Source organism: Geotrypetes seraphini, chromosome 6 (genome assembly GCF_902459505.1).
Source record: "Geotrypetes seraphini chromosome 6, aGeoSer1.1, whole genome shotgun sequence".
In the NCBI taxonomy this organism is placed as follows: Eukaryota; Metazoa; Chordata; class Amphibia; order Gymnophiona; family Dermophiidae; genus Geotrypetes; species Geotrypetes seraphini.
In genome coordinates, this window is record NC_047089.1 from 183650008 (window position 1) to 183666538 (window position 16531).

At 42.6% G+C, this 16531-nt stretch overlaps 1 protein-coding gene across 1 annotated transcript in view; it reads left to right on the forward strand.

Annotated features, from left to right (window-relative positions):
- The window catches only part of USP39 (ubiquitin specific peptidase 39), a 100526-nt gene that overhangs the window by 71277 nt on the left and 12718 nt on the right, over positions 1–16531 (forward strand). Inside the window, exons 8-10 of the mRNA XM_033949894.1 lie at positions 1919–1986; positions 5648–5836; positions 11994–12136. Coding sequence (XP_033805785.1) covers positions 1919–1986; positions 5648–5836; positions 11994–12136 — 400 coding nt within the window. The remainder of the gene's footprint in view (positions 1–1918; positions 1987–5647; positions 5837–11993; positions 12137–16531) is intronic.

Genomic DNA, 16531 nt, shown 5'->3' on the forward strand with positions numbered 1-16531 from the left:
CTTACTCTCTTATTTGCTGTGTGACCTTAAGCAAAGAGATGGTCATGCAGTGAATTGTTCTGTACAAAAGTAGGAACCACAATTCCCTCTGAAACCTGGTGTGCTTGCAGCCTGAGTCTAATTAATAGGTGCTATTATTGTGTGATGGTCAAGATTACATACCCTTTTCCCTTTGGGGCTGTGAACACTGCTTTCACAGCATCCAAAGCTCTGGCCTGAGGAGCAGAAGCCTGTTCCAAGAATCAAACTCAGATACTCAAAACACTAAGCCGTCCAAAATGTGGCATAAATCAGCACTTGGATGTCCTAATTGCCAGGACATCCAATTACTGATTTACAAAACTGTCTTGCGAGGTATCCTAGCCGCTGTGCTTCCAAAACTAAAGGAGGGCATGTTGGAGGCAAGTTCTGGGCAGGCTTTGGGCATGCTTAGACTTGGATATCTTGCGGCAGTAATCGAACCTTTCCCGAAATTTTTTGGATAAATTTCTGTGTGGATCGGGATGGTGCAGAATAAGTTGTGAAGGGGGGACCTTTTCTTGAAGCAGCGAAACATGTCGGATATGACAGGTCCCTTTCCCGATGAGATAAGATCATCAAGAAAAAGAATATAATAAGATAAGTTTTAACCAGTTTTTATAACGGTTAAGTTATTGACATTAAGCACTTTAAGCACTTTAATAAGTTTGAGATATAATGAAGCACTTTAAAAAAAAAACCAAAAAATTGTGAAACATATTGAGTAGGGGCTAGTGAAGAAGCCATAGCCAGTGAGAAGAATTTTGGCAACCAAGCAAACACAAAAAATTGTGTGGTGACCAAATGGCATGTCTGAAGCCCTGAAAGTTTGACTAAAGTAATCTATTAAGAAGAGAGCGCGGCATTGAGAGATATAGTTGTGGTATTATGAATGGTTTACCAATGCCAGAGTATTGACTGAGATTATAACGTATGAAGTGGGATACACAGTCTAAAACTCTTTAATATAAACAGAAGATTCAGGAAAATTATCTAGCTGTAATGGCGGATTTTATTGGATATACTGAAGAACATATCCAGACTCTATTATTGAGACCGGCCCTACTGGATGATGGCGGTGAGTCGGGATCACACACCCTATGGGAGGATTGGGAGAATACACAGAAGAGGAAGATAAGAGTGGAATTACATGGTAGCATCCTTATCCAATATTTTAAAAAAGCTATGATACCACGGGGACTTAGGATGTTGAAGGAACCAAGGCTATTTACTAATGATAAGAACTTCTTGGATAAATGGGTAGCCATCTTAAATCGATGCAGTCAGGACTTGATGGTCCTGATAGTGGAAACAACTACTAAACTAGAAGATGAATTGAAAGTAAAGCTCGTGAACATTGAGCAGGAGTTAAAATCAAAGTTTCCTTCTGAAGACTTTGATAAAAACTTGAATGATTTTCAGCAAACTTTATCAACATTTAAGGATTCATTAAAACAATCTAAAATTAAAAAGTTTAGAAGAGATGAGTATGACTACCAGAATGATAGAGTATATATATGGAATGAAAAAGACACACATCCAAATAAACAACAAAAAAGGTGGCTTTTGAGAAATCATCAGATGAATCGGAGTATTCCAGTGATGCTACAAATGAAAATGCCCAGGTTAACACTGGAACAGAAGTCATCCACATATAATAGCATTTGGTACTGTCATTAATTTGCTGTGTTAAGCTTCAGGTGTTTGAGTGTTTTTTGCTATTGAATTTTCTTTCTTTGAAAAACTTAGGCTGCCTTAAGTAAATGCAGATTTTGATGTTTTTTGAATGAGTTTTGGACTCCTGTAATCAGGCTGCCCAGGATATATTACAGTAAGCCTAAGGTTTTCTAGATTCTGGTAACTGTGTGAGATTAAATGGTTTTTCTTCCTCCCACCCCAGCAATTGTGACAGATGTGTTCCAAGGATCCATGCGCATATTCACCAAAAAGCTTCCACACCCAGATCTGGTAATGTGGTTTTTTTAAATTTTCCTTTTTTAAATTCAGTCATTGTATGCTTGCTAGTACTGCATGTAGCCTACCTACCAAATAGGACAGGGGTGTCAAACTCAAATAACATAAGGGACCGAAATCTAAAATGCAGGCTAAGTCGTGGGCCGGATTTTTTATTAAGATACTTGCCCCCTTCTTTGCTGACGCGCAGTGTGGGCTTCAGCGCCGGTGGCAGCTCCGATGCTCACAGGACTTCTGTGAGCGTCGGATCAAACGCTGGCGCCAAAACCCACCATGCGCGCCAGCAAAGGAGGGGGTTAGTCTTAGTAGAAGTATAGGGATGCAACCTCTTCAACCCCACACCGGCTACAAAATAAATAAAAAAGACTTTTCTTCTCTTTTAGGTCCTAGTTCACGCTTGCTGTCTAACACCAGCTCTGGCAGGATACATATTTCAAATCACATTACAATAGTGATATCTATTCCACCAATGCCTTGCGGTTCAAGGTGGATTACATCAAAGTTATCAAGAATTACATTAAAAGTTTGAAGGAATAGCATAAGCGATGTCATAATATTTACTTAAGAAGTACCAAAGAGTTGTTGAGATCTTAAGGTGATAAATGTTGGGTAATAAGAATTACCAAAGAGAAGTCGAGGTCTTAGGTGATAAGTGTTGGGTAAATTAGAAGCATTTTAGACTTTGTTAGGTAGTTAGAAGCACATTAGGGTGTATTAAGAGAGAGGGTTGGAGGGGATTGGTCGTGCTAGATGAGTGTTATGTATTTTTTGAAGAGTATAGTTTTAATATCTTTCTTGAAGGTTTTGTAGTCTGTGGTTGATGATAACAGAATGGTGATTTGTCTGTCCAGTTTAGCTGCTTTGGAGGCTATTAGGTTGTCGTATAGTTTTTTTCATTTGACATTTTTGGATGATGGGTATGTGAATAGTGAGTGGGTTCTCCTGTGCCTGGTTGAAGAGGATTGAGTTAGTCGGTTATTCCAGTAGGTTGGACTTTCTCCGTTAATAGCCTTGAAAAGTAGGTAGTAGAATTTGAAGTGTACTCTTGCTTGTATTGGAAGCCAGTGTGAGTCATGGTAAGCCTCTGTGATATGGTCATTTTTTTTAGTGAGTAGACGAGTCTCTGGGCTATATTTTGTGTTGTTTGTACTTGTTTTATCATGGTCGCTGGACATGGGAGGTATAGTATGTTGCAGTAGTCTATTAGTCCAAGGATAAGGGATTGTACCAAAAGTAGGAATTGTTTCCTGTCGAAGAATTTTCAGATTTGTCTTAGATTTCTCATGGTCATGAACGATGCTTTTATTACTTTGTTGATTTGTGGTTGCATGGTACAGCCTCTGTCAATTATTACTCCCAGAAGTTTTAGTGTGGGTTGAATTGGGTATGAGATCGAGTTTATTACTAGATTTGTTAAGGTTGGAGTTTTGTTGTTTTCTAGGAGGATGAAGTTTGTTTTGTCAGGGTTAAGTTTTAATTTGTGCTCTGTCATCCATATTGCTACCGTTTCGAGTGTTCTGTGTATTGTGCTTGTCATGGTGCGTTCTGGGTGGTCGAAGGGGAGGAGAATAATGATGTCATCTGCATAGCTGTATGAAGTTATGCCATGTTTGTCTAGATAGGAGCTGAGGGAGGCTATGTATATATTGAATAGTGTGGGTGATAGGGGTGATCCTTGGGGAACTCCGCAGGGGTTGGACCATGGTTCTGATTTTTCTTGCATTGTTTTAACCCTGTAGGTTCTGGATTGTAGGAAGCCTTTGAACCATGCAAGTACTTTGCCTGAGATTCCTATGGAGTCTAGAGTTTGTTGAAGAAAGTCGTGATCTACCAGGTCGAAGGCTGCAGAGAGGTCTAGTTGTATGAGCAGGATTTTCTTGCCTGTACAGAGGTATTGTCTTGCAGTGTCCATTAGTGTTCCTAATAGGGTCTCCGTGCTGTAGTTGGCTCTGAAGCTTGACTGTGTGGGGTGGAGTAGGTTGTGATTATCTAGGTGAGGCTAAAGTTTTGGCTATGAGGCCTTCCATCAGTTTGACGTACATTGGGGATTAAGGCTATGGGTCTGTAGTTGGATGGTTGGTCCGTTGGTCCTTTGGGGTCTTTTAATATCGGAGTTATGATGATTTCGCTGAGTTCTTGTGGGAAATGACCCTCTAGTAGTAAAGAGTGTATCCATTGTAGAAGCAAAATAGAAAATAAAATTATTTTTTCTATCTTTTGTTGTCTGGTCATTTTGCTTTCGGTCCCAGTTTCTCTTTCTGATTTTGTCTATCTTCTAATTCTCTTTCCACTGTCTGCTGTCCATTTTTTTTTCTCCTCTTCTCTCTTGCTCCAGTCCCTGTCTCCAACATGTTGATTTTTCCCTTTCAACTTTTCTCCTTTTTTCTTTTCTGCCTCTGTCCACTCAAATCTTGCTCTCTTTCTCATCCTTCTCCTTTTTAAATTTTCAGTTACCTATCAATTTTCCATCTTCTCTTATTCTGTACCTCTCCCATTTCCCATCTCACTCCTTTCCCAGCCTCCTATTTCCTTCTATCTCTCCTCGTCTCTCCTCTTGGTCCAACATTTTGCTCTGTCTTCTTCCCTTCCCCCTTGATGCTGAACAATGAGATGGAAGGAAAAAAAAAAAGAGATGCTGCATCTCTCTCTCCCTACCACCCTCAGGCCTAACATTTCTCTATCCCCTTCCATCTCCAGATTCAACTTCTCTCCCTTTCTCTTCCCAACTGCCCCCCATCCCATCTCTTCTGCCTCCCTCCCCCCAGGTCCACCATTTCTCCCTTTCTCTTCCCAATTGTTCTCCCTTCAAGTATCTTTTTCCCTCTTTCTCCATACTACCCCAGGCCCAACCTCTCTCCCTTCATCTTGCTCTCTTCACAGCTCGTCGTGCCTTTCCCTCCGGTACCGGTCCGGGGAATCTGCCGGCCTCAGCGATTTGGGAGTTCTGTGTGTGTCTCCTCATCCTGTTTCCGCCCGGGTGGGCTGCGGCGGACGGAGGGCAGGAAGGGGAGCCACGAACAGCACTGCTGAGTCGCTGCCGAGGCCGGCGGACGTTATGACGTGGCGGTGTAGGTGTCGGACTGGCGCGGAGGGGAGGACATACTGGGCTCAGAAGGGGAAGATCGGGAACGTTGCCGCGGGCCACATAAAACGACCAGGCAGGCCAGATTTGCCCCACGGGTCTTGTGTTTGACACATGTGAAATAGGACACCAGGAGCAGAATTTAGATCCTCAGTTTGGGAAAATATCCCAAAGTTTTATCTTTTAGCTTTCACAGAGATTATCAAAGTAATTTTCCTCTTTGCTTTGGCACCCACTTGCATTTTACTATTATTTACTGATTATGAGGATGCGGCAGGGCAGAAGTGAGGTGGATTAGCAGAACTGTGGCTATGTAGATACAGGACTATCATACAATTGAAAATAGTTTTCATAAAAATAAAGTTTCTGGGCTGCCTTCTCTTCCCTAGATCTTCAGTTACTAATGTACACCAACACTGTTAATGTGTACTATTTTATCACAATGCTCTGTGGGACCTTTTGATGGCATTAGTGCCCGTTAGATACTCTTTGTTGCTTGACTGGTAAATGTTCTGTTTCTCTTTGTATGCTGGGGCTTTGCTGTGCTGACCTTTTGGCCAATTTTTTTGCCAGCCTGCAGAAGAAAAGGAGCAGCTATTGCTCAATGAGGAGTATCAGGAGACAATGGTAGAATCCACATTCATGTACCTGACCCTGGACCTGCCCACTGCCCCACTATACAAGGATGAGAAGGAACAACTCATCATCCCACAAGTGCCACTCTTCAGCATCTTGGCCAAATTCAATGGAATCGCAGAAAAGGTAAGGTTTCTACCGTTCCCCCATGTCTCAGTTCAGTCTATTATTGCTCTGTCATTCCAGGCTCAGTACCATCTGCCCTCTGACATCTTGTTGAGAAGCTTACTAGGGACCATTGACTATTTACTCTAATGATCAGATATCTTAAGCACACGGTTAGTTTATATTTGGGTTGGGATGGGGAATATATATCATATGGTCATGGGAATATTGATAAAGAGGGGGCTATTTATTTTTATTTTATAAGAATATATGATTGTAATTACAATTGATTTGTGAAAATTGTTTTATTATTTATAATTCACTTGATGTAAGAATTAAAAATGAATAAAGATTTATAAAAAAAAAAAAAGAGAGAAGCTTACTAGGATAACTTCTCATTGGAGTGACGCACTGTCTCTGGCCTGTCCACTCTAGAGCAGGGGTCACCAAAGTCTCTCCTCGAGGGCTGAATCCAGTCGGGTTTTCAGGATTTCCCCAATGAATATGCATTGAAAGCAGTACATGCACATAGATCTCATGCATATTTATTGGGGAAATCCCGAAAATCCAACTGGATTCGGCCCTCGAGGAGGGACTTTGGAGACCCCTGCTCTAGAGAGACAGTAAATAAAGCAAGGGCAGAGTCTCCCAAATGGGTTCTCGGTTTTCTACTGCTAATGCTCATTGTACTACTTGAATTGTGCCAGAGAGCCTGCCTCTGGAGCTCAGAAGATGGAACGAGTAAGAAAACCTATCCAGGTATGGTTGAAAATTCCTTTTAAATCTGGAACCTCTGCAGACCTCAGCTACACAGTGCTCTGTTATGAGCGGCTGTAAGACTCAGAATGCATTTTTTTCTTTTGCATCCTGATATTAGGTAGTCATGGAGCGTTGGGAGTCCCCAGAGGGTTCCTTGCAGGTTGCTAGGATAATGTCCAAGTTGTATTTCATGGCTTCCCAATTTCAGCAACTGTTTATTCAGCCTAAAGTGGATTTCTTGGTAGCACAGGTCATCAAATGTACTTCCTCCTTAGTGAGGGAGGTGTAATTTTTTTTTTTTTAAGGATGCCAAGGATCATAGGATAGATGTTGTCCTCAAAGACAGCTCGAGGCCTTGGTCTTGGGAATGAAAGTGGCTGCGGTGGCCTCGTTTGTGGCACATGCTTGCCATACCAGAATACGTCAGACTCCCTTGTCGGATGATGACATTTACCCCCAGCTGGTGATGGCAGGGTTGATTATGTAGCAGACATTCTGTATATAATTAGAGTTATGAGCAAAGTTTCTGCTTATGTCATCTCCGCTTGTAGAATGTTCTGGATCAGGCAATGGACAGGAGATTTGGCTTCTAAAGCAATGCTGAGCAGGCTCCCTTTTAAAGGGCAAATGCTGTTTGGTAAGGGACTAGACAACCTTATGGCAAATGTGACAGGTTTGTCATCCTAAAGCTTTGCCTGGCAGCAGACCATGGGCCCCTAGAAGGTCAGGTCAAACTAATTTTCAAGGCTTTCGGTGATTTCATCAATATTCAGGAAGAGCTTCTACCCAGAGATCATATCAGGCTCTAGACAGAGCTTCGGCAGCACTAGGTGATCACAATCCTCTGGTTCTCGCACCACAGCTGCCTCCAAGAAGTCCCTATGATGCCAGGTCAGTTGCCCTGCCTCTGCAAATAGGTGGGGATGCTTGGGAGCTGATTTGCCTGGATTACTAGGTTCTGGACATGATCCGAGAGGGTTACAAGCTCTAATTCTCTCACAAGCTCCCAGATCTATTTGTGTCCTCTATGGCTGGGAGGCCAGAGAAAGCAGTCAAATTCTGGGCAACAGTGACAAACCTCTTAGACATTTGAGCCATTGAGCCGATGCCATCCAAAGAATCGGGCTTAGGCAGATACTCTGTAAACTTTATAGTACCCAAGAAAACTCAGATGACTAGAAACCAATCCTGGATCTGAAGTCCATTATTCAGCACTGAAAGTACTGTGGTTCCGCATGGAGGCCGTATGGTCAGTCACTGTGGTGGTGGCTTAGACCCCCCCTGGATTTAACAGAGACCTGTGTTATTACCCATCTTTAGGGTTAAAAGCTAAATCAATAGTCCAAAGAGCTAACGAGATTACTCAATGGATTTAAGTGTCATTCAGAATAAAGTGGCGACATGGACTCTCGCAAAAATATTCTTCGCTGGGTCTTGATATTATGAAGATGGACAGTTGGTTATTCTTACTTAGATGGAATATGATCTGCATTATTTTCATGGTAAACTTGAGATACAGTACTCCTAACAATCCAGAGTATATTTCTGTACATTTTAAGAAATTTATCCAAAAGTGCAGGATGCCAAGGCAGTCCATGTTATACTGAGATTTTTTTTGTGTTTTTATTAGCACTGGTTGTAATGGCTTTATTCACTATTAAATGGCCTCTTGTTCTGTGCGTGTCCCTCTTCTCGCCTTTCTGTTCTGCTTTTGTGATGTTTTTAAATATGTGATTATATCAATTCTATCAGTATCTCTTGTCCATGTGAAATTATTGATGCAAGTTTATCTCAAAGCTTGTATCATTGGAGAAATATTGCTTCAATTAGTGTAGATGCAGTAAACTGTTTACTTCCTGTTACAGCTCAAAGATTATCTGATAAAACCTGTGCAGTTATCGGGGAGATCTGGTAATCGGTCTGTGGGTGAGAGATGTATTTGTAAAGCCATATCTTTTGACCCTCAAAATACTTCATGCAGGAGCTCTTTTGAGAAGTTGTTGATTATGTTCTGCTCTGCTTCTTGTAATGTTTGAAGTGTTTAAATAATTAGGGCACAATCTCCAGAATTGAATACAATGCTTCAGGTGAGGTCTTCCCAACATCCTATGCAGAGTTCTTACCACCCTTTTTTCTTTCTACTAATCATTTCTCTCCTTGTACACCCTAGAATTTGTCTCTGGCTACTATCTTGTCAGGTTCTCTGATTTCAGAATCTTCAGAAGTGATAATTTTGAGGTATCTCTCCTGCTTAGTGCATATCAGTATCTGTCATCACATTTTGCTTACTCAAATTTCTGCACCTCAGACATGAGACTGCACACATCTCTTCTTTGAAGCTTGGTGGCCAAGCTCTTTCTTGGGGTTTCCTTGATGTGTGGTATCTTAGATCTAGGGTCTTTTTGCTGATAATACTATCTTTGAAGCACTCCACTAATAGCATTTCTCTTCACCATCTGAACTCCATTTCCATTTATCTTTCTTTCTCTCCCTCTCTCAGCATTCTGTGAGCTCTTTCAGTCATATTTCAATATTGCATGCTCTTCAGCCAAGAAGCAACAAATTGAAATTTTAAAGGTTGCATTTCTCTGAGCCCTTCTAATATTCTTCCTTTGGGACTGGTTTCCAAGTCATCTAGCTTAAAATACTGAGCATTCAGCTACTTGAGTGGTCTCCAGCATGCAGTCACTGAAGTCCTCCAATGTGGCCCTCAAACAGTTGACTGAAGTCCCCTTCAAATCCCGTAAATGCGTTAATTTCAATCTTGCCCACTTGATATAGTAACTGCAAACAATCTTTTAAGTGTATTACTCAGGTGTCTCATTTATGGAATATTCTACTGTTAACAATCCAAAATAAAGTGAGTTTTTAGCATGCCAAAGTGGTTACAAAATTAATAGTATGCATAAGCTTGAAATTTTTTGGTGGCCCTCAGAGTTTTCTCATTTTCACACTGCAGCCCTTTACATGAATATGGTTAGAAATCAGTGAGCTACTTGATTAAAATGTAATCTTCCATCCCTTTTACTTTCTCCTCCAGAGAGCTCATCCTCTTTAGCCTCTCTTCCTGTTTCTTTAAACCATGTCTAATGAAAGAAATGCTGGCTGAAAAATATTGGGTCCAAAATTGGATTGGGACCTGAGTGGGGTTACATCAGTGGGTGGACTCACACAAATATGATTGCTCTCCCTTACTCTGTACCTTCACTGTAACCTGTGCTCAATATTGGCATGTGAATTGGTGAATATTCAGAGGTCCTTTCTCCTCCCCTCTCATTGTGTAGGTTTCCTTTTAGAAACATAGAAATATAATGGCAGATGAAGTCCAAATGGCTCATCCAGTTTGCCTATCCACAGCATCCACTATCTCCTCTCCCTAAAAGATCCCCCCCACATGCCTGTCTCACGCTTTCTTGAATTCAGACAGACTTTGTCTCCACCACTTCTACCAGAAGACTATTCCACGCATCTACCATCCTTTCTGTAAAAAAAAAAAGTATTTCCTTAGATTTCTTCTGAGCCTATCACCCCTTAACTTTATCCTTTGTATTTATTTGTAAAGTTACCCTCTCATTCTGGAGCTTCCTTTCAAATGAGAGACTCTCCTCTTATGCATTTATGCCATGTTGATATTTAAAAGTCTCTATCATATCTTCCACTCTCCCACCTTTCCACCAAAGTATACATATTGAGACCTTTAAGTCTGTCCCTATATTCTTCCTGACGAAGAACACCAGCCATTTTAGTAGCCTTCCTCTGAACTGGCTCCATCTTGTTTATATCTTTATGAAGGTGCAGTCTCCAGAATTGTACACAGTCTTCTAAATGAGGTCTCACCAGAATCTTTTACAGGGACATCAATACCTTCTTTTTCCTACCTGCCATACCTCTCCCTGTGCACCTTAACATCCTTCTAGCTTTCGCCGTCACCTTTTCAACCTGTTTGGCCACCTTAAGATAATCACATACTATCACACTCAAATCCTTCTCCTTTTTCATGCACAAAAATTATTCATCCCTAAACTGTACCATTCTCTTGGATTTTTACATTACATTAGTGATTTCTATTCCGCTTGTACCTTGCGGTTCAAAGCGGATTACATAAGAAGAAGCTGGACATTTCCAGGATGGTACATGACAATTAGGGTAAGACATAGTAACAGATGCATAGTAACAGATGCAGCCCAAATGCATGATCTTGCATTTCTTAGCATTAAATCTTAACTGCCAAATTTCAGACCATTCTTCAAGCTTTGCTAGGTCCTTCCTCAAGTTATTCACAACATTAGGGGTGTGTATTCTATTGCAGATTTTGGTATCATCCCCAGAAAGACAAATCTTACCTGACAGCCAGCCCTTCGGTAATATCGTTACAAAAATGTTAAAAAGAACAAGCCCAAGAATTGAACCTTGAGGCACACCACTTCCTCTTCTTGGTGCATCCTGGGATGCACTGGGAGGGACCTAAGGCCCTGATTAGCCCAGGTGCCTAAGACCCCTCCCAAGGCCGCTTAGGAGGAGGGGTCTTATTCGCCTCGGCTAGTCATGGCCTTAGGCCCCTCCCAGTGCATCTCAGGATGTGCCAAGAAGAGGAAGAACCGCCATTTTGAAGAGATGGGCCTGCCTGCAGGAGGGAGTGAACATCCCTCTTGCCAGTCTTCTAAAAATAATAAAGGGGGGGATAACCCACTACACCACCAGGGTTTTGACATAGGGCTTGATATGGTTGGGGATTGTTTGGGGGGGAGCTTGCCGTAAGGAGGTTTTCCCGGCATGGGGGGTGTCCCCAACCCTGTGGTAGGAGGGAGTGGGCATCCCTCCTGTCGAACTTTAAAATAAAAAAAAGGTACCCCGATGTTGGGTGTGTGGGGGCTTCCAAAATCGGGGGAGGGGGTTGTTTATAGGTACAGTTCTTGTACAGCTGTTCCCATTAAAAAAAGCATCCCTGCTCTCTCTGCTTGCTGGTTCAGGCAGGGAGAGCAGGAGCTGCTTTTATTTCTGTGCAGGCAGGAGGAGGAGCTGTACTAGTGATTGCTTTTCTGAGCAAGTGCCAGGTACAGTTCCTCTCACCCCCCCTTCCTTTACCGGTGATTCACCAGACAAAGAGCATGTATATAATTTGCTTGCTATTATGCTGAGAATCGCCTGTAAAACCAAAATTGCTTCTATCATGATATTTTTTACCATGGTGTCGGAGCTTAGAGAATTTGACTCTGAGTGTGCCCAAACATTCAGAAGATAGAGATAGCAATTGTTTTCTTCTGTGTTGTAGCTGAGTAGGTTGTAAATGAACTGAAAGCTTTGAGTGTAAATACTCAGGTTTCTTGATTACTATATGGTGACTTTGGTACTACATCATAGCTACTCAGAAAGATGTGATAGTGTGATGTCTTCACCAGTGCACATCTCTTTCTTTCAGGAATACAAAACTTATAAAGAGAATTTTCTGAAGCGCTTCCAGCTAACCAAGCTGCCTTCATACCTGATTTTCTGCATCAAACGTTTCACCAAAAATAACTTCTTTGTGGAGAAGAATCCAACAATTGTCAACTTTCCTATCACGTGAGTACCTACAGCTCTTACCCTGCCACTTGCAGTGTAGTAAATCAGTATCCCTACTCTGGCTGGTCATTGACAACTTACCACTATCCATCTCCCAATCATATCTGTACAAAGCATCATGCATTCTCTCTCCTAGCACTTGTTTATATACTTATTTGAGTCTATGCTTCATGCACACATTGGTGAATATTTGATAACTTTGCTGCACTTTTGAGCCATTCGTGAATTTAATTAGCTCAGTCTAGAGAGAGAAATTTCCTGAAAATTTGGAAAGAATTAAGGAAAACTAGGGAAATGACTATGGGGTGCATTTTTAAAGAACCTAGTGTGTCTAAGCGCTTTGAAAATGCGCTTCTATATTTGACTAGCAATGATGTATACATACATTTTATTAAATATTTTTGCTGCAGCAGTTATGAGGAAATCTGCAAAAACGTATTTCATTATCCGTTTTATAACACACCTTGCAAATTGTACCAAAAGAGTCCAAATAGCTCAGGCGGGAATTCCCCCACAGGGTACACACATTTCTGTGTCTGGGGTAGATGCTCACATTAAAACTAGCACTAAAAGCGAACATGCGACATGGAAAGCCATGTACGTCAACGCCCACAGTTTGGGCAACAAGATCCTAGAATTAGAGACTGAAGTGAGGAACGCTGACCTGGATGTGGTGGCGATATCTGAGACCTGGCTCATGGACTCGCACGGGTGGGACATGGTCATACCAGGCTACAATTTACTTCGCCGTGACAGGGAGGGCAAAATGGGAGGAGGTGTAGGACTATATACTAAAGATGACATTAAAGTCACCAGAATTGCAGATGTCAGGTACACAGGGGAATCCCTTTGGGTAAATTTGGCCAGGGGGAAAGACAAATGCCTGTATCTTGGCGTAATATACAGACCCCCAAGACAACAGGAGGACCTGGATATGGAATTGATCGGAGACATAGAGAATATCACCTTGCGTGGGGATACAGTACTGTTAGGTGACTTCAATATGCCTGGTGTGGATTGGAACACACTTTCCTCTGCATCCAGCAGCAGCAGGAGGCTATTGAACTCTATGAAGGGAGCAAGACTGAAACAACTGGTACTGGAGCCAACAAGGGAGCAGGCAATACTGGACCTGTTACTTACCAATGGCGAAAGTGTCACAGAGGTCTCAGTGGGCGAAGCGTTGGCCTCCAGTGACCACAATATGGTATGGTTCAATCTCAAAAAGGGGTTCGCCAAATCTAACACATTGACCAAGGTCCTAAGCTTCAAGGACGCCAACTTCGAGGGCATGGGAGAATTCATCCATCAAGCACTACAAAACCAAGCGGTAACAGATAACGTAGAAGAAATGTGGTCAGCTCTGAAAGATACCATACAGGAGGCAACCAACCGATATATAAAATCAGTAAGTAAACGGCGAAGGAACAATAGGCCACAGTGGTTCTCTGCGGAGATCTCAGGCCTCATAAAAGAGAAGAAAAGAGCGTTCATTTCTTACAAACAATCAGGGAATCAGGACTCGAGATAAGACTACCTGGCCAAGGCAAGAGCCGTCAAAACAGCAGTTAGAGAGGCCAAATTCCGAAACGAGGAGACATTAGCGAAGAACATCAAGAAGGGTGATAAATCCTTCTTCAGGTATATTAGCGACAGAAACACAGGCGGGATAGTACGCCTTAGGAAACCAGGCGGGAACTATATAGAAGCGGACTCGGAAAAGGCTAAACTTTTAAACGAATACTTCTGTTCGGTCTTCACCCGCGAGGAGCCGGGATCTGGCCCTCTGCTACAGACAAGGGATAGTTCAGTAGACCTGTTTAGTAGCTTCAAGTTTACGCCAGGCAGTGTCTACTGTGAGCTGTCTAAACTCAAAGTTAACAAAGCGATGGGGCCAGACAACCTACACCCCAGGGTGCTCAGGGAGTTAAGTGATGTCTTGGCGGAACCACTATCCGCGCTTTTCAATCTCTCCCTTAGTACGGGTATAGTCCCGTTGGACTGGAAAACGGCTAACGTCATTCCACTCCACAAAAAAGGTTGCAGAATGGAGACTGCAAACTATAGACCGGTGAGTCTCACATCAATAGTGAGCAAGCTGATGGAAACTCTAATCAAACGTCAATTGGATACAATCCTGAACGAGGAGAATCTACGGGATCCCCGTCAACATGGATTTACTATGGGGAGATCCTGCCAATCCAACCTGATCAGCTTATTTGACTGGGTGACGAGGAAGCTGGATGTTGGGGAGCCCCTGGACATCGTATACTTAGACTTCAGCAAAGCTTTCGATAGCGTACCACACCGCAGGCTGTTGAGCAAAATGAGTTCTATAGGATTGGGTGACACTTTGACAAAATGGGTTGAGAACTGGCTTGGAGGCAGGCTTCAGCGGGTGGTGGTGAACGGCACCCCCTCTGAAATGACGGAGGTGATCAGTGGAGTGCCGCAGGGCTCGGTCTTGGGCCTGATCCTGTTCAATATCTTTATAAGAGACTTGGCAGAAGGGCTTCGCAGATGACGCCAAACTATGCAATGTAGTAGAAAGGAGTGCAACGGTCAAAAACTCAATGTCCGACAATATGACGCACGACCTACTCCTATTGGAGCTCTGGTCTAGGATCTGGCAACTAGGTTTCAATGCCAAAAAAAATGCAAAGTCATGCACCTTGGCAGCCAAAAGCCATGCAAAAGTTACACCCTTAATGGCGAGATCCTAGCAAGGACTGTAGCAGAACGGGACTTAGGGGTGATCATCAGTGAAGACATGAAGACTGCCAATCAAGTGGAGCAGGCTTCATCTAAGGCTAGACAAATCATAGGGTGTATACGTAGGGGTTTCGTCAATCATAAGCCTTAAGTCATTATGCCATTGTATAGATCCATGGTGAGACCCCATCTGGAATATTGTGTACAATTCTGGAGGCCTCATTACCGAAAAGATGTGCTGAGACTGGAGTCGGTCCAGCGAATGGCCACCCGGATGGTCTCAGGACTCAAGGACCTCCCGTACGAGGAACGGCTGGATAAGTTGCGGCTATACTCTCTCGAAGAACGCAGAGAGAGGGGAGACATGATCGAGATGTTCAAATATCTCACGGGCCGTATCAAGGTGGAAGAAGATATCTTCTTTTTCAAAGGTCCCACGGCTACAAGAGGGCATCCGTGGAAAATCAGGGGAGGGAAGCTGCATGGTGACACCAGAAAGTACTTTTTCACCGAGAGAGTGGTAGATCGCTGGAATGGTCTTCCACTTCAGGTGATTGAGGCCAGCAGCGTGCCCGATTTTAAGACAAAATGGGATTGTCACGTGGGTTCTCTTCACAGAGAAAGGTAGGGGAGGGTCATTAAGGTGGGCAGACTAGATGGGCCGTGGCCCTTATCTGCCGTCTACTTCTATGACACAAAATAGATTTATGTAAAATGGATCATGGGCTATGACCATATATTGTCATGTTCTTTTTGTGATTATATTTTTGTTATTTTTATCATAAGTAGTTGTGATCTGCTTTGGGCCTTTGTTTTAAGGGAGTTGGTGGAATGTTGACAGAATGTAAACATTACTTTCAGAAAATATGACATGATGCCACTAAGGAGGGAGAATTAAAGCTGATAAAGGAAATACAGAGTTAATGAGAGACAAAGTGACTTCAGTGTTAGAAGTAAAAGAGTAACCAGCTATAATTATTGGCAGCTATCCATATAATTTAAAAACTTACGGGGATAATTTTTTTTTTTTTTTTTTTTAAGGATTGATAATAAATCTTATATGTGCTTTAAATGCATCTGATAAGATACTGCACACTTGAAAGTACCTTGACAAGTTGGTATAAACTGTTATTCAGTCGGAGATAGACTTTTTCAGGAGGTGTGCTAAATGGGCAAGAAGATGAATCTTTACTCCAGTGGAAGAGTATAATTTGTAAATATTCTTTTTTAAATGGTTCGAATGAAGTTCACTGGAAAATGGGAATATGATGTGCTTGTTGTCTGTTTCCCATCTCCTCTGATTCTTACTGTTAGGGCATGAGCTAAATCCAAAAAAGCATTCTTTACATTTTTCCAGGCTAGTACAGACAATCAAGTTATGTCCCACTACCAGCAGGTGGAGGCAGAGACTTGTAACCAGGCTCCAGCCTGTGGTATATTCAGCAGTTTAGCAGTTCTGATCAGCCAGTATTCTGTGCCTCAAGCGGGTGGGGAACAGTGCTGGCTAGTACAGTAGGATCTGTTAAGGTCACAGTCTGGCGGGCAGCAATTCCCTAGGGCAGGGGTGCCCAACGCGTCGATCGCGATCGACCAGTAGCTCAGGAAGGCAACTCGAGTCGATCGCGGAGCCCATCCCAGAAAACCGGCTTGGAGATTTCAGCCCGTAGCGAACTTATGCTCCGG